This window comes from Ictidomys tridecemlineatus, unplaced genomic scaffold (genome assembly GCF_052094955.1).
Source record: "Ictidomys tridecemlineatus isolate mIctTri1 unplaced genomic scaffold, mIctTri1.hap1 Scaffold_57, whole genome shotgun sequence".
NCBI lineage: Eukaryota > Metazoa > Chordata > Mammalia > Rodentia > Sciuridae > Ictidomys > Ictidomys tridecemlineatus.
Window position 1 is genome coordinate 294,570 of NW_027523832.1, and position 24,284 is coordinate 318,853.

Here is a 24,284-nt window from a genome sequence, read left to right on the forward strand (position 1 = left end):
TAAATGTACATGTATATTTATATGTTAAGAATATTAATACCTTTTATTAAAAGCCTACACAACAATTAATTTCTGAAATGTATTTGCTGAAAAAAATATTAAAATAAAACATATAGTAGTAATTCACCATGTAAAAAAGTGGTTTCTGATTATTTCTGGCTTTACAAATGTTAATGTGATATCATTGTATAAACTTAATGGATAGCTTAATTTCCTTTGAAAATATGGACCTCAGTAACAGATATAATTGAGAAGAAATTAATGTTTCAAATATAAATTTATTTTTATGGCCCACTTAGTTCTACAATATTGTCTTAGGAACATTTTTATTTAAACTAAGATTACTAACAAGTAATCTTAGTTTAGGATTTTTTAACATTAATAGAGAATATAAATGGCCTTAGGATGTATATTTCATATTTAATCCATTGTTTAAATTATCATCAAATATCCCAATAATCAAAGTTCTGTTGGCATGAAAACTGGTATAAATATACTGGTTAAATGTACTAGCTCTTCATCAGTTTTTCCTTCACACAATAAAAATTCTTCAGTATTTGCTTGTTCACAATCTTTCTAGTTTATGGCAGTAGGTTATTTAAAAGGTAAGTTGATCCACATGTGAAATATTAGCCAAACAGATTTTAATAATAGATATTTGAACTTCACATTTGGTATGCCTATTTTATAAAAACAGAGTTATATTGATATTGTAGTAGTGGAATAATGTTGGAGAACCTGATTCTAGACCAGCACTGTCTAATATGGTAGACACTGGCCACATGTGGATCCATGTATACAAGACCAAATTAATTAAAATTAAATAAAATTCATAATGTAGTTCCCCTTGGTACTAGCTACATTTCTAATGCTCAATATCTTCATATTGTTTCTGGGTATGATGTTAGACAATGTAGTTATAGAAGATTTTATTCACTATGGAAAATTCCACTGGACAGTTCAGGTCTAGACTTCTGACATGTGGCATGTTTTTTTCTCTTTTCAAATGTTAAAGATATATTTGATCTGATCTATCCTAAACAGTATGAGATTGGACTAATAAGAATGCAAACTACAGATTCTTAATGTATTGAGCAGGAAATTACTATATGAATTACACATTTATCTCTGTACTAAGTACACAAAAATTATGTACTTATTCCTAGACTAAAATGTATAGAATAAAATTCATTCATTCATGAGACTTCTTAAAATTGTTTTAATTGTGAATGATAACCATTTTAATATTAATTAAAATTAATAAATATTCAAAAAAAGAGACATAGTAATACATTTTAGATTAATTCAGAATTCACTTATTACTAACGCCCCCCACCAAAAAAATTAGAATATGGATAATTTATCCAATGACATCTTTTTTTTGCATACTGCACATTTTTTTTCTAATTTTCTTAAATATTTGAATAATTTCCATTACTGGACAAAAGTTGGTTATCCTTACTTAACTAACGACTACACAAACCACCACCAGAGATATAACTGCAAGAATAAAAGTCAAAATCAGCTGTTGTTCCAGGCATATTTTTATCTGTTCATTTCTAATCATAGTCAGGTGAATTAAACTGAAAATAATTGCCATAAAGTAATTTAATTTAAAACATTTCAATATTTAAAAAAGGAAAAATAAATTATCTATTATTTCCCATCTAGGCATTTCACATGACATCACTCCTGAAGCTTAATCATGTTTTAATCTTTTTGTAAATCAAGTTATGTTTCATTAATTTTAATGGAATGAATGTAGAAACCCCATAGAATACATGAACAAATCATCTTTTGTATAAATTTATGGACTTATTGTTTGATATTTAATAACAGGGATTTGCATTAAAAGTAATACAACTTTTAAAAAATTGTTTTTAAGCAAATTTAAGCAGTCAACACAAAGTTCTGTGCCACTTGATTGAAAAAACATGGGAAGACAGAGAAGTTACTGATATGCTTTCATCAAAGCGGTAAGCCCACATTACATGTGAAGGCAAAGTTAACTTGGGTACTGAGCTTGAGATTCTGATTATACAAATGCTGTTTTAGGAGACAAGATACATGATGAAATGACAATAAATTTTATTTATATCTCATGTATCTCATACACACATGATCTCTCATATTAAGAGAGCTTAACCAAATAGTATTAAAGCCAATTATTTTAAAAAGGGGAAAATATAAACCAAAATTACAATATATATTTTTCATTTAATTATACCAACTTAAAAACTGCTTCACATTTCAAATCATAGATGAAATAAGGAAAGTTCATAATATTGTCTAATTACAGTAATCAAAAAATTAAGTTCTAGGTCTGAGAAAATGATTTTTTTCTTGTAAAATACATCAATTCTAATCATCTTGCATTAAATGCACTGTGATTTTTAACCATATGTTTGAAACAAAACAAAAATATATTACCTGGAAAGATTTAGTGCTAGTATATAAGACTGGTTAACCATAAGAAGATTTGTCAGTATAATTAACTACATTACACAGCTGAGGGAAAAAAGAAAAATGTGTTTTCATTTCAGAAGATATTTAGAAAAAGGTTATGATATAATAGACACTAAATTTGATTTAAAAAATAAAATCTTGGTAAACAAAAAATATATGGTTATCATTCTAACCTTATGAAATATATTTAGAAAAAAATATACAGTAAATATCATGTGAATGGTGATATTTTAGATGTAGTACTATCAAAGCAAGAGCAAGATAATTGTGACTGTTAGGTTCAGTCCTGTACAAAATTGTACTGGAAATCCTTGCAATAAAACAAGATAAGGAATAAGGGCACAAGAAAAAGAACAAAAAAGCCAAAAATATTTATTTTTCTGTAGTAACAAGAAAGGAGAGCAAATTTCTAGGACAAAAGATGAATACAGAAAAATTAATAGCATCCCAGTAAGGAGTGGAAGCTAATCAGAAAAAAAAATATATTGTAACAACAGGAACCAAAAAAAATTAATAAGCAGGACTTTCGTTGTGAGGTTTAAAAATATTGTTGAAGGACATATAAGAAAACCTGATGTCAACATGCCCTAAGTTCACCAATGGGGTGAACTTAATTATAACTATTTGTCCATTAACTGTTGTGGAAAATTAATGCAATTCAAATGAAAATCCCACAGGATTTTATAAGCAACCAGAGAGCATATATTATTTAATGGTTTAAAGACAGACAAAGAATCTAAAGAAAAAAAATATAAAGTCCATAAAGACCCACAAAAACTAAAATCTTGTCACCTGACCAAATTAATAACTGTCACATGGAAGAAAAGAAATGTAAGCACCTTCTTCATAACAAAATTAAATTTTCAGTGCTAAAAGAATCTAAAATGTGAAAACTCTTAGATGATCTCATGAAAAGGAAAAAAATCTTAAGCCTCAGAGATCATAATCATAACAGAAATATTAATACATACCTTCACCTATACTTCTCAATAACTTTTGTAGACAGATATTTAAAATTACAGAATTAGTTTGAAAAGTCAAAAAATAGATTTTTGCTGAGTAGTATCTATAATCAGAAGTTTTCTCTTCATTGAGAATTATTTTAATAGGATATTCAAGCAGACTCTTTTCCTAGTATCTGTATTTTCTACACAGAGTCTGGCATGAGAAGCTTAATACATGTCTCCTGAATGAACATTGGAATGCTTAAATAACTATCAATTATCATTTATCAAAACTGCAGATGTGAAAGAAACAGGGGTAAAGCTGAAACAACATTGCCCTTATGATTTACCCTGGAAATTGCTTTTATGAATAAACTACAGATAACAACTTGTTTACTTGTCATTTGTCTCTTTCTCTTAAAATTGAAAGGCAGAATGTGAAAATGCAGCCCTTTCTTGGCAATATAATGTAGCTGGCTTCCTAATTAATTACTTCAGAAGCTGAAGAAGCTTTCAGTAAATTCATCTTCTTTATGACTTTTTGTCAGTATGTATTGACCTTTTAACATTCAAAACACTTCCTATAATTTCTGTGTCAGTAACAGTACATGATATGCCACCATTCTTAGTAGAATCAATATTCCCTTCCATCTCTTTTTCATTAAGTTTACTGACTAGATATGAAGAGCATTGTTCCTCAACATCGTAAGGAGGTGACACCTCTCTGCAACCACAGACCAAAATTATATCAGACTACTCTTAAAGGAATGACTGATTAATTCCATGAACCAAAGCAACAACAACCAAAAATCTTTTTAAAAGAAAATCTTATTTGCCTTTCAATTCATATGATTAAAAACAACATATAGGCCAGTGTTTCTCAATGAAGGGGGAAGGAGTGAAAGACATTTTGCTGACCTCCACACATATGCGTTCAGCTATGTCTAGAGACATTTTTCACTATAGCAATTGTGGAGGGACACACAATTACTTTCATCTCTTGGAATGCTTCTAAACATTTTGTAACTCACAGGACAGTTCTGTACATCAAAGATATTATCAGGAAAAAAGGTCAACAGTGCTGAAGTTGAGATACCTTGATGTAGAGAAACTGAGTGCCTAATAAAATGTTTCTCAATCAATTTTATATTTTAAACAATTCCCTGGTCCTCTCTGCTTGATTCCATGTAGTGATGTTAGCAATACAAAAACACAGTATTATTATTAATTACAACTAACTCTTCCATGGCTACCAAATAGAGTTCCCGTGGTGTCCTCACATCCATCACTTAATGATCAAGTGTTTACAGCAGATAAGCAGATATTGGCTTTTAAGTTTATAAGACTATTATATAGAAAAGACTTGATTTTATATAAGCTCATATAAAAACAATGATTTATTAATTATGCTTAAAACAGTTGTTATTTGGATCAATATGAAGTTTAGAATATAATGAATCCTGTGTCAATACTCCCATTTCATTAACACTACAAAGTTATTCTGGGGAAAGATTATATTCATCATTTTTTTTCTAAAAATAAAATATATTTTTCTTTCTACAATATTAAATCTGCATATCTCTGCCAAGACACTCCTATCCACTGGACAAATGCTATTTTCAAAACAATGTGACTCCCCCTGCTCCAGAACACAAAAGTAATCTTTCACAAAACAGGGGATGCATTAGTCAACTGTTCTTGCTCACAGAAAACAATTACTTTTTTGAACAGCCATTAAGTTACAGATAGAGGCATCCCTGTATCATTTTGCTGAAACAATTGTAAACATGGTCAAACTGGACATACATAGACTATGGCATTTCTTTGCATTGTTGTTTTAAGACAAATGAGGAAAACATTTTAAGCATGTTGCATGTTCACAAAATGATGCCAACATTGTAATTGTGCCTCAGAATTTCCATATTTTAACAAGTATTCTAAGAGAAATATATGTAAATGATATGAGCACACAATTCAAAAACATGAAATATTAATGGTTAACAAAAATGGTTAAACTTCATCAGTATTCCAGAATATGCAAATTAAAACAAAGATTCTACACCTATAAAATGATCAGAGCAGAGTAGAATATATTCTTTCAAGTTTCTAGTGCAGAAATATATTAAGTCCCTACTGTCTACATGGAATGTCCATACAAATGAATATTTGAAAAGAAAATTTTAAAACCACCTAATGGACAAATCTTTTATTTTTATAGCAAATATCATGACATTGAAGGATTTTATATGACATTCATATTCTGGTAGATGGGCTACAGCGAGAGTGCTCTGTCAATCTGGTTCAAATATATTTTCTAGTTATGTAGAAGTTTAATTTGTTAGAGATTCTATAAAGAATGGTGTGTTCTTATAATTTACTATAGCAAATTAACTTGTCACATAGGAAGAAGAATATATCCTCTTAATTGCATTTGAGTTAAAAGCCCAAATAATATCACAATGCCCAAAACAAATTCTTTTTGTTTCGGGCATTGGGAGATAATTGGGAAGAATTTGTTTTGAGCATTGGGAGATTATTGGGAAGAATTTGTTTTGGGCATTGGGAGATTATTTGGGCTTTGAACTCAAATGCAATTAAGTACTTTACTACTTAAAAAATGAGGAGTTTTCCCGGTAAAATATAAAATGTACATTTTATTTTCTTTGTTTTTATCACTGCAAACCCCAATTCATGTTATACAAAAAGGCAGGTAAGGTCAAATTTCATTGAGAAGGATTAGGAAACTAAATTTTAGTGCTTTTTGAAATTATTAGTTCCAAAAATACAGGGAAACATAACTTTTCTTAGTAGAGGCTGTGTATACCAACTCATGCATTGGCATATTAGCTTCTAGCTCACACCAAACAAATGAATCAGAGAATAGTAAAAAAGCAAAAGTATAAGAACAATATCTTGACCTTTTTTTGTATTTGGTTACCAATTGGTTTCTCAGTGCAACCTTTTGCTTGCCACCATTTCCTTAGAGGTGAAGTCTAAAAATATATTCTAATAACACAATTTCACTAAGAATAGGGTCTCTTGAGCTAGTGTCTAAAGTATTATACAAATGTTTTAAGCTCCCAGGTTAATATAATTATCACACCTGAAAGACTACCAGTGCTTTGGTATAAAAAAGAGCAAAAAAACAAAAGCCAGGAATGATTTAACAATACTACAACATAGGTGGGTTAATCAGTGCACTCACTCATGCTTTCCACCACCTATCCCCCAAGAAAATAAAATACATATTTCTCACACTCACGATTTAAAAAGAAAATCAAGAAAAAAGGTTTTCTTCAAAGAATTGCTTCCCCTTCATTTGTTTTTCTGCTCTGAAAGAGGGAATTATCTGCTAGCAGCAGCACTTGCTAAATAAAGCATTTCTTGAGATAAAGTTGCATGGTAGGGGAGAAGAAATTTTGCCACCTGTTTGATAGTCATTAGAATTTGAGTGCTAAATCGTTCACGGTATTTATTTCAACCCTTGAGAAATTAATTAAAGACTTGAGATGGTAAAAATCATTTCCATTGTTTTCCAGATAGATTCAAATTATGCATACAACATTGAATTCTAAGGATGTTAATAACTTTTCTACTGTCCTTCATCACCCCACCCAAACAAAACTTGAATGTTAGACCACAAGAATTTGTGCAAACACACACACACACACGCTCAACTTCTGTTATGAAGAACTAGGAAAATATTTTAAATAAAAATCAGACATAGAATTTCCAACTCCTGAAATGAATTAACATCTATAAAATAAACTTGTCATGTTAATTGAAAAAAATGAAAAAAAAAATCTTAGTTTAATTAATTCTGTATAAACATATTCTGTATAAACACACCTGCTAGGTAACTGTGGTTGACAAGATTTGGTTATGATTACAAATTTCATAAACGTTATGGCAGAGCTTTACATATTATGATTATATTTATAGCTTTGACTATAAAATGATTGATTGTAGATCACTCCCTTTCTCAAAACTATGCAATGGCTCACTCAACTCTAAACAACAATCAAATACTGCACTCTTAGATTCAAAGTTTCTTTTCCAAGCTCTCTTTCACTGATTCCACATTTCAACAAAGGATTCAAAAGAAATATATATTTAGTAATTAGAGAATAAGCAAAAATACAAATTAATATTTCAATGTAATAATTTTTTCTTTAAAGTACATTGCTTATACATATTCACAGCTATAACTTTTTGTCTATTGCTAACCAAGTTATGTGGAAAAGCTATTTTATTTAAATATTTTTAATAGAAAGGAAATTCATTTCATGTAAATCTGCTAATCTTATAATTTAACTGCATTGAGGCACTTTAAGTATAAAAACTTCAAACATAAGTAAATGTGGATGATTTTTTGAGTATTAATTTTAAACACATTTCTCCTAAACCCTATTCAGGTTTCTTTTTCTCCTAGTCAGTCATTCTTTTTATCAAATTCCTTACATCAAACACAGTATCCTTTAACTGCAAGCATACTAGCTCCAAGATATAAATTTGTCTCAAATAGTTTTCTCTGTTATGATAAAAGATGCGAAAATAACTCAAATAACTCCTAACTTTAAGAGTAGTTGCAACCTTCCAGCAGATTATAATATTATTTTCTTTATCGAATTACCATTGGTGCACCATAACTAAGTATTTTTATGACTGGTGAACTACTTCCAATGAAACTACTTCCAGTTTGTGCTTGCATCTGAGTATTTATAAGCAATAATGAATATAATCTAAATTTTGTATCCATTCTTTAATGGGAGAGATACCCTAAATTGCTCTTTAGTAAGATTGTGATATATTAATATATATATATATATATATATATATATATATATATCCAACACTATTAAGTGAATAGATATGAACAGTGCTACAAACTTAAAAACTAGCCTCTCTAAATTCACTCATACATTGAACATTCATTCAGTACCTGCTACATGCCAGGAATTGCATTAAGAAACAAGAAAAAAAAAAAAAAAACAGAAATCAGGATACTTGCTTCTAAGATATCATCAGCAAATAAATAATTACTTTCCAAAGGATTAACTGATATATTAAAATAACATTATCTACCAGCAAATATCATGTTTTATAATTCATATAAACAATAATAATGATTAATTGCAAACTTTATTCAGAGTCCATAAGGGTATAAGTTCATATTTAGCATATAAACACCAAAGTTTTTAAAAAGTCACATATTTTTCTTACTATAATATTAAAGGATTATTTTCTTCTGGATCAGGCTATCTGTAAGTCTGCATCAATAATCAATAATATCCACTATTCAAAAAATAAACTTCATATCTGGCCGGCGGCCATTTGATGAAATGGTATTATTTAAAATGAAATATAAATTAAGATTGCGTTGAATCATCAAATAAAAATATACCTAAGTGGAGGAAAACTGATTAGGCATTTCAAAGTACATGATACACCCAAAAGAGTGATTTCTAAGGTGCCTTTGAGCTCTTGGATTCAAAGAGCTCTTAACAAGATAATTATGCTCTTTTTAAGATTTCTAGGTCTTATCTCATTGATTGGTGAAACACTCTATATTTTTGAAACCAGAAAAATGAAAATAGAAAATTATACAAGGAACCTTGGAAATCATGATTAAGAATCATTTAAGATTTTTGAAACACCTTCAGTGAGAGATTTAAATGTGGGAAGGAAGAAGAGAGGGGAGAGACAGAGGGAGAGCATAAGCATTAGTTCAGCACAACTGTCTACATACCCTAGACTCAGCTTGCCACTTCATCCATCATTCTCCTCACATTTGGTTCTTAAACTTTTGGTATAATAATACAGTATTTGAACTTTTTGTAGTCATAATCAAGCCCTTGGACTTCCCATGATAAGAAACAGTGTCTAGAGAGGTAGGCAACTCGATCTGAGTTAAGAAATTTCCTACATTCAGAGAAATGCCACTTTTCAGGCTAGAGTCACTTCCTGGTGAATCAGGTTTAAAAGCTCAGAAACAGTAGCATACTTGCTCATCAATTGTTATTATACAGCTTGTATTTCATTCAACAATAACTGAGTAACAACCCAAATTTTAATATTCTGCCCATTCATCTGCCAAAGACAAAGTATTGAAGGGCATTATCAAGGCCAACAACCACATAATTGTTTACCACTGTTACCTAGTTCTATAATGTTTTTAAGATTATTGAATTTCTTTCATTTTCACATTAAAATAAATTTATTTTTAAGCTGACACATATGAAGATTTTCAAGGTGTTCACAACAATGTGTGCCATTTCCAGAGACATGTGAGGACATTCCAGTGGTAAACTATTATTTTATTGTGGCCTTTGTTTCTTTTAAATTATTTATTGGTGCAATTCATTCTGCCGCACTCATACATTCATAATTTTATCAATCTCATTCCAGAGTACACCTGATTTTCTTGCTCTCCCCTACTGATATCACTTCTATCATTATTATTTAAATTAATGCAATCTATCTATCTATCTATCTATCTATCTATCTATATATATATATATTATATATACATATACACACACGTGTGTGTGTGTGTGTGTGTGTGTATACATGCAGGATTCACTTTGGTACATTTACACAAATCAAGCATAATTTTTTAGATTTGTTCACTAGTATGTCCCCATATGTTTTCCTTCTCCCTCCCTCTCAAGCAACTTCATCTATTGGTTTCCCTTCTATTTTTCTTTTTGAATTCCTTTTTACCTCTCTCTAGCTTCTGTCTGCATTTGAGAACAGAAATTCTGTGTATCCATTCATCTTCTCACGGCCTTCTCTAATTATCAAAGGCCTCCTCGCTAAAGCTCTGAAATTATCATTTTCTTTTAATGTCACTTCCTCAAAGTAACCTCCCTTGATCTTTTTCATTTTTGCCCCGTTCATCTACCTTATTTTTCTCCTAAACACTTTTTTCCCTCCAACACATGGCATTACTCTCCATCATTATATACTTACTTGTTTGCTTAATTGATGACTTTCTGGGACCCCTTTTAGAATGGAAGTCACATGAGCTCAGGAGCCTTCTTTGTCTGTTCACTGATGTATCTTCACATTCATCAAATACTGCCTGGTATACAGTATGTACATTATAGATGACGGCTGAATAAATAAATCAAATCTAGGAAGGCCAACTTCTCTCTACATGTCTAAAACCAGCCCTTGGGGTGGGAAATGTGGAGAGAGAGAAAAGATGTTTTCCCAGTTATACGATGGATACCTCACAGTCATCCTATAAACCAAGCATTAAAATCCCCATTTTATCACCACTACCACCAAAACAAAACAAAACAAAACAAAAAAACCAAAACCCTATTTTACAACTGAGAAAGCTGAGGTTGATAGAAGTTAAGGAATATTGAAAAGGTGGCCCAGCTAGCAAATTGTAAAGCTGTAAATCCAGTTCAAAAATATGTGTTCTCAACCAATATAAAATACTAAACTAAACTAAAAAAAAAATCTAGCTTATAAATACTTTAGGTTCTCAGAAACACTAAAACTACTAAATTTTCAAACTTCTTGAACATAATGACTCTTAGCATCAATCTACAAAATTACCAAATTATGAAACAGGCATTGTGAATAATCCTAAAGCACTTCTGAATTTTCCAACCCAAAACCGATTGCATCCTCTTTTTGCAAAGTGAAGTAAAACTGTTTGCTAATCAAGCCTCCACAGGGTTTAAATGTTCCACATAGAATATTAGAAATCGAGAGAACCATTAAGTCATTACCTAGTGCCAAATTGAGTGCTACAGTGTATTTTTCTGGTATTTTAACCTGTCTAGCATCTAATGATTCAGAAAGTGTTACTTTTATTTAATCCCTCTCAGGATTTTTTTTCCCTCACTAGAAGCTACTAATAACCTCCCTTGTCAGGAAAGCAAGTTTCTTCAGATACCTGTAAGTAAGTCTCTTAAAATACCTGTCAAATATTTCATGTGATTAATCTAAAGCAAAGTTTCTTTTGTTTTCAAGGAGCAGAATCATTCTGGAAAGAATACAAGAAGGCACTCAGCTGGGAAGAGGTTAATTATTATTAGCACATCCAGTGCTAGCAGGAGTGTGTCAAAGCCACAAATCAAACACCAGCATCTAAAATCAAATGCATTCCAACTTAAATTCTAGTCTTCAGTTAACCTGATTGCTTATTCAATTTTCTTATTTATTTAATGAAGCTCTGAAACAGGGCCCAGAAAATATTTGCATACAAAATATTATTTGAAAAATAAATAAAGCCTTGGTAGAAAGTTACAATCATATTTAGCTACCTCTGATGTTCCTCAAAGCATGTTGTTTGTCCTGCTGATTGCTGACCTTCTCTTTTCAAAGGATAATTCCTGTGGCTTGGCATTTAGCATGGTAGGATTGTTAAATCACTGTAAGGTGGGGTCTATCTGATTTATCAGCCAGGAGTCCTGACAAAAGCTGGCTTTATTGTTCTCACATATCTTTTTTTCAACATCTGCACAGAAATATATTCATAAGAGAAAATCATCTTTTCAATAAAGAAAATGTGATAATCTCTAGTTCCATCCATCTTCCTGCAAATGACATGATTTTGTTCTTCTTTATGACTGAATAATACTCCATTGTGTATGTATACCACACTTGCTTTATCCATTCCTCCATTGACAGACACTGAGGCTGATTCCATAATTTAACCAATGTTAATTGTGTCTCAATAAACATGGGTAAACATTTATTGCTCTAGTGTGCTGATTTTAATTCATGTACTGAGGAGCAGTACAGCTGAATCACATAGTAGTTCCTGAGGACATTCCACACTAATTTCCATAGCAGCTATACTAATGTACCTTCCAACCAACAGTGTAAAGAGTTCCTCAGAAAGACATATATTGTATTTTCTTTCATACGTAGAATATGGGGGGGAAACAACATGACAACATGAAAGTAGAAGGGAGACTATTAGAGAAGAAAAAGTGGGTGGAAGAAGAAGAATGAGGGAGGGTGGATACGATCAAAGCATGTTATGCGAATGAATGAGTATGCCACGGTGAAATCCATTATTCTGTGTAATGAATATGCATTAATAAAAAAAGTGAGTGTGGGGGTGGGGGGAAAGAGGAGGGAGAGGAAAAAAAAGAAGAGAAAAAAACAGCTTTGGGGGCTGGGGATATAACTCAGTGATAGAGCACATGCTTTACCATACACAGGTTTGGGTTCTATCTCCATCCCACCTCCAAAAAAAAATTGCTTTGGGAGGTCACTAACACCTTTGAAGCTTTTCACCTGGGAAGATTGTTTCAACTAAGAGAGAATGTAGAAGAAAGCCCAGGCCACTTCCTCTTCAGACCCAAGAGCTCTTGTGATGAAGATGGGTAGGAAAAAAACTGCAACTGCTGTGGTGTCCAAAGAAACACCGCCATCTACTGGTGGGTCCAGAAGTCACAGGGCTTTTCCAAAGGCCATATTTAGCTTCAGGGAATTGGAAGGATTAAAACCCAATGGATATTCATCAGTGTTCCTAAAAACCTAATCTAAGTAAAGTAATAATAATAATTGTGATTAGTACACAATAATATTATTATTAATAATCATAATATTATTAATGTACTTTATTATATTAATATAATATGATTGATAAAATAAGTTAATATTATACTATTAATGATTATATATTATTAATAATAACCACAATTATAATTATTTATATAACCTTTAAGACTATCTACTGACTTCTGCATTATTTATTACAGTCCTTTAATTCACTAGGTAGATGGAAGATTTTTGATTAAATCCTGTACCTGAAATGTATAGTCAGAGAAGTTCAGTCCAGGAAAGAGTGAAATGAGCAAAATTCTGTTCTTTTTATGACCTCTGAACACACTGGCTTAGTCAGATTTTTGCCACTGTGACCAAAAGACCTGAAAAGAATAATTTTAGAGGAGGGTAAGTTTACTTGGGGCCCACGGTTTTAGAGGTCTCAGGCCACAGGTGGCCAACTCCATTGCTCTGAATCCAAGGTGAGGCAAGACATCATGGTTGGAAGGTGTGGCAGAAGAAAGCAGCTGACAACATGGCACCAGGAAGCAGAGAGAGACTTCTTTCACCAAGGACAAATATGTACTCGACAGGCACATCCCAAATAACCCACCTACTTCAGTCATACCCTACATGCCCTAGTTACCCCCCAATTAATCCGTACCAGAGGATTAATGCACTGATTAGGTTAAATCTCTCATAACCCAATAATTTCACCTCTAAACCTTCTTATATTGTCTCATGCCCGAGTTTTGGGGGACACCTCATATCTAAACCATAACACACACTTTGTCAAAAACAATACTTCAAAAATCAGTAAGAACATTGGGAAATTATACAGCTTCATCAGAAGATGGACCTGGGTCCAAATTCAGGAACCTCCATTTATTGGCTTTGTCATTACAACACTACTTAATCTCTCTGAGGCTCAGTCCTCTCAACTGAAAAAGAGGATTAAAGATAGTTATCCTGACCAACTCTAGCAATAAGAAGACACAATTAACATGAAATGCTTGTTCACACTGAATACTCAGTAATGGGGTTATTACGTTTAATGAGTAGAAATATTCTGGGACCATTTGCTTCTTGCCTGACCCAACTGGGATTTGGAGAGTGCTTGTTCAACTTCAATTTGCACTCGAATCACCAGGTAATCTCATTACAGTTACCTTCCCTCACCCTTTCCTCCCCTCTCCCTGATCTCCTTCTTTTTCCTCAATAGTGTACCTGTTACATCTTTTTTTCTTTTTCTTTCCTAGATTCCACATATAAGGAAAAACATATGATTCTTATCTTTTTGAGTTTGGCTTATTTTGTTTAATCTGATCTCCAGTGAGGGATTTTTTTTAATGAGGTTAAATGAAAAAGCAGGTGGGAAGTAGGTTTCCTACTTGATATGTCTTTTGTGTCTTGGGATATCTGAAGGCAACTAACTTAGGAATCTAACAACAACAACAAAAAACTATTAGAAATTGGAAGACAATAAATCTATAAAAAGATGGATATAGCAAATTAAATGAAAAAAAGAGAGAGAATACATTTGTTAAGGCTCTCATAATAAGCAACATAATATTCTGAAAATAAACAGAATATAGTCAATTTGATTATTTTAGTACTGGTCTTAGCTTTATCTTACAGTACAAAATAGCTTCAACTTTAAAATATTTAGCAAATTCTCTTTGGTAATTATTATTTGTTGTGGTTGTTAAAATCATAACAATGAAAGTCAATCACTTAACCTTCTTGAGTATATGGAGCCTTAAAATGCTTATTAACTAAATTATTTTGGGAATTTGATGGTGTCGATTTCTTCCTTTTTAGCAGTTAGGACAATTGAAAATAAGCACCTAACTAGATCTTTGCCTTTACTTTTTTTTCAGTTGCTTTCAGTGGCCATATGCAACCTACCACAAAACTTTTTATGTTTATCCAGTGATTTTATTTACATCATACTTTATAATTTGTGCTCACAAATACTCTAATATTACACAATTATAGCTATTGTTTTTGACATATTTCTAGGTCTTCATATTCCACATACAGCTTAATATTTTTTATGACTAGTTAGGTAGCATTAATTAGTCAATTTATATCAGGCATTTGAAATTTTGTTTCAATTTTTATAAAGTGTCATTATTTTTTATCTCCAGATATTTAAGATTATACAAGTATAAATTATAAAAATAGTAAAATTGTATCTCTAAATCACTCTAAACACATATATTCTTTCAAATATTAAACTGTCTAATAATTCTTCCTTATTAACTTAAATTTATATTTACTTAAACAAAATTAGAATTTTCACAAATGCAAGAATACTTAAAAAGATTAACCATATAAAACAATTGAAGTTGTCTGTGAATTGAAATAAACTAAGTTCTCTTCCTAACAACAGGAGCCAGGATAACATATCAAAAACAATTCTGTAAATGCAGCATGAAAAAAAAGATACATGTTCACTTTTTCTACCAGGATCCAGGAAAAATATTTATAGCAATCCAATTAAATAGCATAAGATACATGTTCACTTTTTCTACCAGGATCCAGGAAAAATATTTATAGCAATCCAATTAAATAGCATAAAAATAATGTATTTCTCAATCATCATCATTATTATTATCATTACTTTGGACATTAGTATTATTACTATTAACATAATCATTTGTTTTTCAGTCATTCTTTGTGTTAGTTTAGTTGTTATCTTCCTTTGCCAATATTCTGGCAAAACAAGTATTACATGTCCCCTATCAAGATGGAAGATGGTAACCCAGCATGGTGGTCCACACCTATAATCCAGAGGCTCTGGAGGCTGAGGAAAGAGGATTGCAAATTCAAAGCCAGCCTCTGCAAAAGCAAGGCACTTAGCAACTCAGTGAGACCCTGTCTCTAAATAAAAATACAAAATAGGGCTGGGATGTGGCTCAGTAGTTGAGTGTCCCCGAGTTCAATCCCCAGTAATCCCTGCAAAATGTAAGTTAGTACTGATTTATGGCCAAACTAGAAGTACAGTTGACAGTTTTGTGAAAATTGAGAAATTTCAGAAGAATATACTTTTAAAAAGCATGATATAAAAACAGAAAGAAACTAATCGCTCTCTGATATAAATGTGTTTCTTTATGGAAAATGCTCTTAATATTCATTAATGCATCATTAGATCAGAATATACATATTACATGTCTATATTATTTCTGGATTGATAATATCTCAAGAAAAATACAATTGAACATGTGATTTTATATTAAAAACATATAATTATAACATAAAATTTAGCTTCAGAATAAATATACCAATGAACATTGCTGTTCTAACTAAATTGAACCATGACAATAGAAAAGTGAACAAGTAGACCCTCAATCTCTATGAACTTCACACAAATTAGGAGCCCCTGTTAAAGGAGAAACTTATTGTACCTATTATTTAATGTGCAGTTTGCAGAATCTAGAGTGAAATAACATAGTCTACCCTTCTATTCAAATTACTTTGGCCAGTGACATTCTCAAAGAAGATCACAATAACTGAATGATAATAACAACAATAATTTCCTGGGTATACTGCTACAAGGGCTTTTCCTGTCTCCAGCTAATAAATCTTCCAAATGCACAAGAAAGAGGTTGGGAAAGGATGAACATTTGTTAATGGTGAGGAAAAGAAAATGCTATTTTAATCAATGGGATATGATGGAACACTTTGCTCCAAAAACAGTACAAAGGGAGCCTGAGTAGCAATGTTCAAACTAACATCATCATAGAAGAGGTGCTTTTATTATTTAATAAATATCCACATTTTGAGATGAACGGCTTGTGGGTATAGTACATTGAGAAAAAGTGCCATAATTATGGAAAAGTCATTTGGCTAAAAGTTAAGTGACTACTGATTAATGAACTAAATTAAATAAGCTTAAAACATTAATTAAAGGTAAATGTTTAATGGTTTTAAAGATTAAGCAAATGAGTACTATATGCTAATGCAAAGGTAAACAAAAGCAAAATAATTCTACTTAGATGTGACAATAAAATATTAATAGAAGGCATACAAATTAGGTCATAGAAATGTTATAATGTTTTAATGGCAACATCAATATCTTAAGAACCACATACTAATGAAAGAAAAATCTGGAATTGCGACATGCTTTATGTTTAAACAAAAATATGCTTTACTTTCCAAATATATACATATATTCAAGGAAAAGACTTAGATGTGTATATATATATATATATATTTGTATATATATATGTGTGTGTGTATATCTGTATATATATGTGTGTGTATGTATATTTGGCATATATTTTACTTGACTTGTTGGAAAAATAAATAAATGCATTGTTCAAAAATAATTTTTGAGAAATTATACAGTTTTATTTGCAATTTATTTGTAATAAAAATAAATTAGCAAATTACCATATAATTTTGAGGGTTTTTTTTTGTTGCTATTATTTCTTGCTGTAACACATTCTGAAAATAAAATATCTAAATTAAATCTTACACTGGCTATCATCTGGGATAACCTGGGTTAAAAAGCTAAATTTTCTTAAATCTTACAACTAAATAATCTCAGAAGGATGTTCAAAATATTCATATACAGATCATAAAATGAATCTTAGAAAACTCATATTTCCCTGGAAAAGAGTTATCAAGTTCTAAGGTAATTCATCGTTTTATTTACTTATATATCAGAAAAAAAATCCAACATTTTTTAAAAAGTCAAACTATACCCCCCCACGCAAAAAAAAAAAAAAAAAAAACTATACCAGGTGTTTTTTGTATGTGTTATCTTCTTTCTATGATGTCCTGGCATGAATTTATGTTTACTTAAACGTAATGAATGTAGTTCCTTGAATGAAATTTAGAGTTTTGGCAATTGAATCTAATATTTTTAGATAAAGTTTTAAACAAGTGTATGCTAATAAAATCAATTCCAACAAAAATTTTAGCTAGGAGAACTGTTAGTTAGTGTTTTCATTAATGATTTAGAAAATTACAAAGCTGCTGCTTCACTAATGGAGCAGAGCTCTCAATTTGGCTCAACTAAGCAACCACTGACAAATGCCTGGGAGGCCTCTCTGGTACTTGATCTTGCAGGATCAGCAGGAATAGTTACAAGGACAGTGTTGTTCTTTTTACAAAATGTAAATTGCTGATAGTTTGGACTTTTAAGTTAAAGTAATCAGACATTTATTAGATAACGATACAAAAATATGTCATGACAAACGAACTTACATGATCCTTCTCCTGCACATCTCTTGATCTTTATATCTAACTCCATTATGACATTACCCTTAAACTTAATTGGTATATTTTTTCTTCTGTTAGACTTAGTTGCTAAAGGGCAAGGACAAACATTCGTGACTATAGTGTCTAAGTGGATCAGAGTTTCTGCAGTCAGACAATCTTAACGTACATCCTGTCTCCACACTTATTATGTATCTTTTGGACAATTTTTTGGCCTCTCATGCCTCAGTTTCTTAATATATAAAATGAATGGGGTTAGTTATAATATTTACCCTATAGTGCTGCAAAAGGATTAAGTCCTAGGACATGTACAGAACTGAGAATAGTGCTTGACATATGGTAAGTGCTTAAGAACTATTAGCTATAATCATCTTTCCAGATCTAGTATAAACATTTTGTAATGTCTACTGCCTAGTTAATAGATAAATGCATTTAACTATATCAATAATTCTGAGTTCTTTAACATAGTCAACAAATTGATAAATGACTAGTCTTAAAAATTAATATGTGCTTTTGCCATGACATGAATTTGAAAGTTTGATTATAATATAATAATTATTTTGCCTCAAAGAAAAATTGTTGTCAGCTAAACAATGGCATAAATTATAATATCAAGTTAAAGAGTTAATTCAAAGATGCAACATTTTATTTGCCATTATAAATGAAAAATCATTACCAATTAAAATGTAGTAATATTTTTTGTTACTTAGAATTTTTATTTTATGTTTATTGAAATAATTTTCTTAAACTTATTTGTTCTTGGATTTTTATTGTACATCACAATATAAAGAGCAATGGACAAGTGCATGCAGTCCCAAGCAATGTAATTGCATCACAATTGCTGCCTGTCTAAGAGCGATTGAAAACATCATTTATTGGATGGTACATTTTTATTTTAGAGATGATAAAAGGCATATGTTAGAATTAATTATATCACATATATATTTCTATGTTACATATGATAGGGAGATTTATGATATAAAGATCACTGATTCCCACACTTTCTCAGAAGTTGGGGTAGTCTGTGATGGGTGATGGTTTTAGCTTTGCTGACATACATATTGCACATACTTTCTGTCATGTGCACAGGACATGGTTCTGCAGTCAGTGAATGAATGTGGTGGGTTAAGCACTCAATTCACATAGCTATGAGTGCACCCATGCAGAAACTCACACTTTCCTTGTCACTGTATTCCTAAATATAAGAACAGGCAAAGATTTCCCGTAGCCCTCTTAAATAACAAAAGTCTATTGTGGGGTACTCATACACAAACAAGCAAAACTACTCACCCGGTGAGGTAAGGAAGCAGGGCTGGGGTACGTGTAGAGGGCAGCTGGAGCAGCGACGGCGAAGGCGACTGTGGCAGCGGCAGCATAGTTCATGTGGCAAGGTAAGGAGGAAGGCTGAGGTCCGCGTGAGGGGCAGCCTGGGCAGCGGAGGCAGCCTGCTTGAAGCGGAATGGTAAGGTAGCAAGGCTGGTGTCCGCGTGGAGGGCAGCCAGAGGCAGGGGGGCCCCCCGCGGCGCCAGGCGGCGGCAGTTCGTTCCCGCCCTGAGGTAAGGGGCGGGGAGGAGCCTGGAGTCTGCTTGGTGGTCAGCCAGGACTGCGGCAGAAGAATCTTCCTTCCCACAGCGAGGTAAGTTCTCAGTCCTGCCGCCGCCGCCGCCGCCGCCGCCGCCGCCTCGTTCTCCGTCTGGCCGCCGCCTCGCTGTGGCGGCTGCTTCCTTCTTGCCACGAGGTAAGAAAAAGGGAGGGTTGGGTCGGCGTGGGGGTCAGCGTGGGCGTGGGGGTCAGCGTGGGGGTGGCAGCCAGGGGGGCAGGGGGCGACTTCAGCGTCCTCGCGTTCCTGCCTCCGCTGCCTCGGTCCTGCCGCTGCCTCGGTCCTGCCGCCGCCGCCTCGTTCTCGGTCTTGCCGCCGCCTCGCTGTGGCGGCTGCTTCCTTCTTGCTGCGAGGTAAGGAAGAGGGAGGGTGGGGGTCGGAGTGGGGGTCAGCGTGGGGGTGGCAGCCAGGGGGGCGTGGGGCGACTTCAGCTGCCTCGCGTTCCTGCCACCACTGCCTCGGTCCTGCCGCCGCCGCCTCGGTCTGGGTCTTGCCGCCGCCTCGCTGTGGCGGCTGCTTCCTTCTTGCTGCGAGGTAAGGAAGAGGGAGGGTGAGGTCGGCGTGGGGGGTCAGCGTCGGCGTGGGGGTCAGCGTGGGTGTGGCAGCCAGGGGGGCGGGGGGCGACTTCAGCGGCCTCGCCGCCGCCGCATTGTTCCTGCCACCGCCGCCTCGTTCTGGGTCCTGCCGCCGCCTCGCTGTGGCAGCTGCTTCCTTGCCGTGAGGTAAGGAAGAGGGAGGGTCGGGGTCGGCGTGGGGGTCGGCGTGGGGGTCAGCGTGGGGCTGGCAGCCAGGGGGGCGGGGGGCGACTTCAGCGGCCTCGCGTTCCTGCCGCCACTGCCTCGGTCCTGCCGCCGCCGCCTCGTTCTGGGTCCTGCCGCCGCCTCGCTGTGGCGGCTGCTTCCTTGCCACGAGGTAAGGAAGAGGGAGGGTCGGGGTCAGCGTGGGGGTCGGCGTGGAGGTCAGCGTGGGGCTGGCAGCCAGGGGGGCGGGGGGCGGGGGGCGACTTCAGCGGCCTCGCGTTCCTGCCGCCGCTGCCTAGGTCCTGCCGCCGCCTCGCTGTGGCGGCCGCTTCCTTGCCGCGAGGTAAGGAAGAGGGAGGGTCGGGGTCAGCGTGGAGGTCAGCGTGGGTGTGGCAGCCAGGGGGGCGGGGGGCGACTTCAGCGGCCTCGCGTTCCTGCCGCCGCTGCCTCGCTGTGGCAGCTGCTTCCTTGCCGCGAGGTAAGGAAGAGGGAGGGTCGGGGTCAGCGTGGGGGTCAGCATGGGGCTGGCAGCCAGGGGGGGCGGGGGGCGACTTCAGTGGCCTCGAGTTCCTGCCGCCGCTGCCTCGGTCCTGCCGCCGCCGCCTCTCTGTGGCAGCTGCTTCCTTGCCGCGAGGTAAGGAAGAGGGAGGGTCGGGGTCAGCGTGGGGCTGGCAGCCAGGGGGGCGGGGGGGGGGACGACTTCAGTGGCCTCGCGTTCCTGCCGCCGCTGCCTCGGTCCTGCCGCCGCCGCCTCGTTCTGGGTCCTGCCGCCGCCTCGCTGTGGCGGCTGCTTCCTTGCCGCGAGGTAAGGAAGAGGGAGGGTCGGGGTCGGCGTGGGGGTCAGCGTGGGGCTGGCAGCCAGGGGGGCGGGGGGCGACTTCAGCGTCCTCGCGTTCCTGCCGCCACTGCTTCGGTCCTGCCGCCGCCGCCTCGTTCTGGGTCCTGCCGCCGCCTCGCTGTGGCGGCTGCTTCCTTGCCGCGAGGTAAGGAAGAGGGAGGGTCGTGGTCGGCATGGGGGTCAGCGTGGGGGTCAGCGTGGGGGTGGCAGCCAGGGGGGCGGGGGGCGACTTCAGCGGCCTTGCCTTGCTGCCGCCGCCTCGTTCTCGGTCCTGTCGCCGCCGCCTCGGTCGGCTTTGGGGGCAGCTAGGGTTGTGGTAGCGGCGGCGGCAGCTTCGTTCCCGCCGGGAAGTAGGGCATTAGGGATGGTGTCCGCGTGGGCTTCAGCCGAGGCGGTGGCAGAGGCAGCTTCATTCCCACTGCAGGTAAGGCGGTGGGGCTGGGGTCCACGTGGGGGGCAGTAGGGGCGGTGGCAGCTTCCTTCAGGCGGCAAGGTAGGGCATCAAGGCTGGGGTCCTTGGGCGTGGGCAGTTAGGGCGGCGGTGGCAGCAGCTTCGTTCCCGCCAGGAAGTAGGGGGGGGGGCTGGCGTCCACGCCGGTGTCCCCGAGCTGCGGGGCCTTTTGGCTGCTCCTATTACTTGGCGGCTGGGGCGGGGAGCTGTCCGTGGGCGGCCTTTCCCACAAAGGGCCGCGGAGCTGCGTGGACACTGGCAGCAGCAGCTGCAGCTCGCCTAGGAGGGCGCTGACATTTGTTGCAGTTCTTGGGGCTTTGTTGTTTTTCCTTGGGCTTTTACCCTTCTTTTCATTAATTTTGGATAAAATGTTCCCCGTGATGTAAATATTGAGCAAGGAACCTTGGTGACGTGGGGAGCTTTGCAGAAAGTGCAGTTGGATTCTGCTTTTCCCATGGTGGCAGCTGGATGAATCTTCACTGCTGGCTGTGGAAAAGGCTAGGGAAGATTGTTAGTTGAGTTTTAAATTTCCCAGTGTTGTGTTTAAAGGTTTTACGTGCATAGAAGAGGAATGTTCACCTTAAATAAGCATATGAGTGGTTAACAGGGAATGTTTTCCTCTGGGAAAGGGAATTTGGTAGCTCTGACCCATGTCAGTCTGTGAATATTTAGACGTGTAGTGACTTTTTAACATTTTTCATAACAGTCTGTTTTTTACAGTTATGTTGTTAATACTCCTTGCCTTAAGTTCCCCGGCAAATCTTTTTCATGCCTTCTGAGAAAGTAGACAATTCATAGATTATCCAAGGAATGGGAAAAAAATGTGAGTGGGTGATTTCGGACAATCCGTGAGAGCTGGCATTGTAAGATTCATCCTATCCCCAGTAACATTTTCATACAATAAATGTGAACACTTTTGAAGCCCTTTTTATAGAGATACAATCTGAGAATGATATTAAGATAAGATTAACATTTCTTCCCTCTTCTCTTTCCTCTTTAAAAAAGTTTTCCAAGTGATAATTCATCAAATGACCAGTGATAAGCAAATGTCCGATGATGACAGCCCCAGCACCAGCAGTGGCAGTTCAGATTCCGACCAGCAAGACCCTGCTGCTCCAGAGCCTGAAGATCATGAAGAAAGAACCTTCTGCCACCCAGTGGAAGAAGAGCGCCAAACTCTCTAGCAAAACCACTGCTAAGTTATCCACTAGTGCTAAAAGGTAACATTGTCAGGTTGTCTTTCAAGCAATTGGATGCTTTTATTTTTACATCAAGAACAATACTCCAGAAATACTTCATGAACAGTTTTATTTGTACCTGAATGAATTGTCATCCTTTAGGGAGCATGAAAACGTCCTCACTAAAATTATGCTTCTAAGCAAACTTATTCTGTACTTTTGTAATTTCAGCAAGAGTCCTAGAGACTGAATTCTCATCCTGAGAGTTTAAGGAGTTGGCAAGGAAAGTTTGTGAAACTGAGTTAGATGGTACATTGGGGATGTTTCCTTTTGTGAGTTATACTCTTGAGTGAAATTAGCTCGTGTCCACGTGGGTGTCAGTCCAGGCATCTGTGGTGGCAACTTCATAAAAGGAAATATGTCACTTTTCATGAAAGGAAATGATAAAAAAAGTTTATATTTGCTAAAAAAATGTTGAATGTCAGGCCTTGGCTTTTTTTGAAAGCAGATTTTAAATTTGCTTAGTTTTACAAAACAAGTCTTTAAATCCTGCATAATAGGTATAATTTTTTTGTAGTTATAGTTATCCCTCTTTGTTCTTGTGAGAACAAATAAAATGGAAAAGTAGCCATTAACAATCTCAAGTGTCACTTTGCTGTTAAAACTTTGCACATCTTTAAAACTCCTGGATGTTCTTGACATAGTAGTGAAAATCAATAGCAGGAAAAAAACATTTTGTTGGTTATAAGTGAAAGATTATTTGTTTACTGCTGACTTTTATTTTTTATGATGGTAAAAAAAAATCCATCAATGGAACTCCATCAGTGATAGTGGTTGTATTGAGTAGAACTTTTGTATCAAACATAAAGTGTACCTATAGCATTACCTAATGTTGATGTTTTGTGGGTTTTCATTGATAACAACTAAAAGAAAAAGGAAATATAAAAACTGATCAATTATTGCATTTTATGGTGATTCATGTTCTTATTTTTCTATACATTTTCACAGTCATTGCACCATTAATCAAACACTAATGAACTTGAGAATATTATATTGAATAGCAGCAGTCTTTGAAATAATTGAAAATTCTTCTCAGTGTGTTGTAATCTTGTGGAAAGAACATTAAACAACTTTTCAAAACATTTTAAATTTCAAGAAAATAAGAGAAATGCTCTCTTTCCCCTTACCTTAAGGCCCTCTTTCCTCCAAGAGTATGAAATTTAAATTTACGTGCTGTACTTAAGATCAGAGAAAATAAATGGTTAAGTAAGATTGCTAAAATAGTCCTTGGAAGTTTTTCATTGGTAAAGGTATTTGTA

The 24,284-nt window shown here is 35.9% G+C and overlaps 2 protein-coding genes across 4 annotated transcripts in view; one reads left to right on the forward strand and one right to left on the reverse strand.

Moving 5' to 3' along the window:
• The window catches only part of LOC144374067 (uncharacterized), a 44,423-nt gene extending 21,984 nt beyond the window's left edge, over positions 1 to 22,439 (reverse strand). Inside the window, exons 1-4 of the mRNA XM_078037021.1 lie at positions 22,436 to 22,439; positions 21,586 to 21,815; positions 20,588 to 21,166; positions 19,449 to 20,469 (exon numbers count right to left, since the gene is read on the reverse strand). Coding sequence (XP_077893147.1) covers positions 19,449 to 20,469; positions 20,588 to 21,166; positions 21,586 to 21,815; positions 22,436 to 22,439 — 1,834 coding nt within the window. The remainder of the gene's footprint in view (positions 1 to 19,448; positions 20,470 to 20,587; positions 21,167 to 21,585; positions 21,816 to 22,435) is intronic.
• Positions 22,440 to 22,802: 363 nt separating this feature from the next.
• The window catches only part of LOC144374077 (uncharacterized), a 71,690-nt gene continuing 70,208 nt past the window's right edge, over positions 22,803 to 24,284 (forward strand). For 2 of the 3 annotated variants that reach the window (XM_078037025.1, XM_078037024.1), the window contains exon 1: positions 22,803 to 23,007. In XM_078037025.1, coding sequence (XP_077893151.1) covers positions 22,841 to 23,007 — 167 coding nt within the window. In that variant the 5' untranslated portion in view covers positions 22,803 to 22,840. The remainder of the gene's footprint in view (positions 23,008 to 24,284) is intronic. The other variant, XM_078037023.1, reaches the window with a different exon arrangement.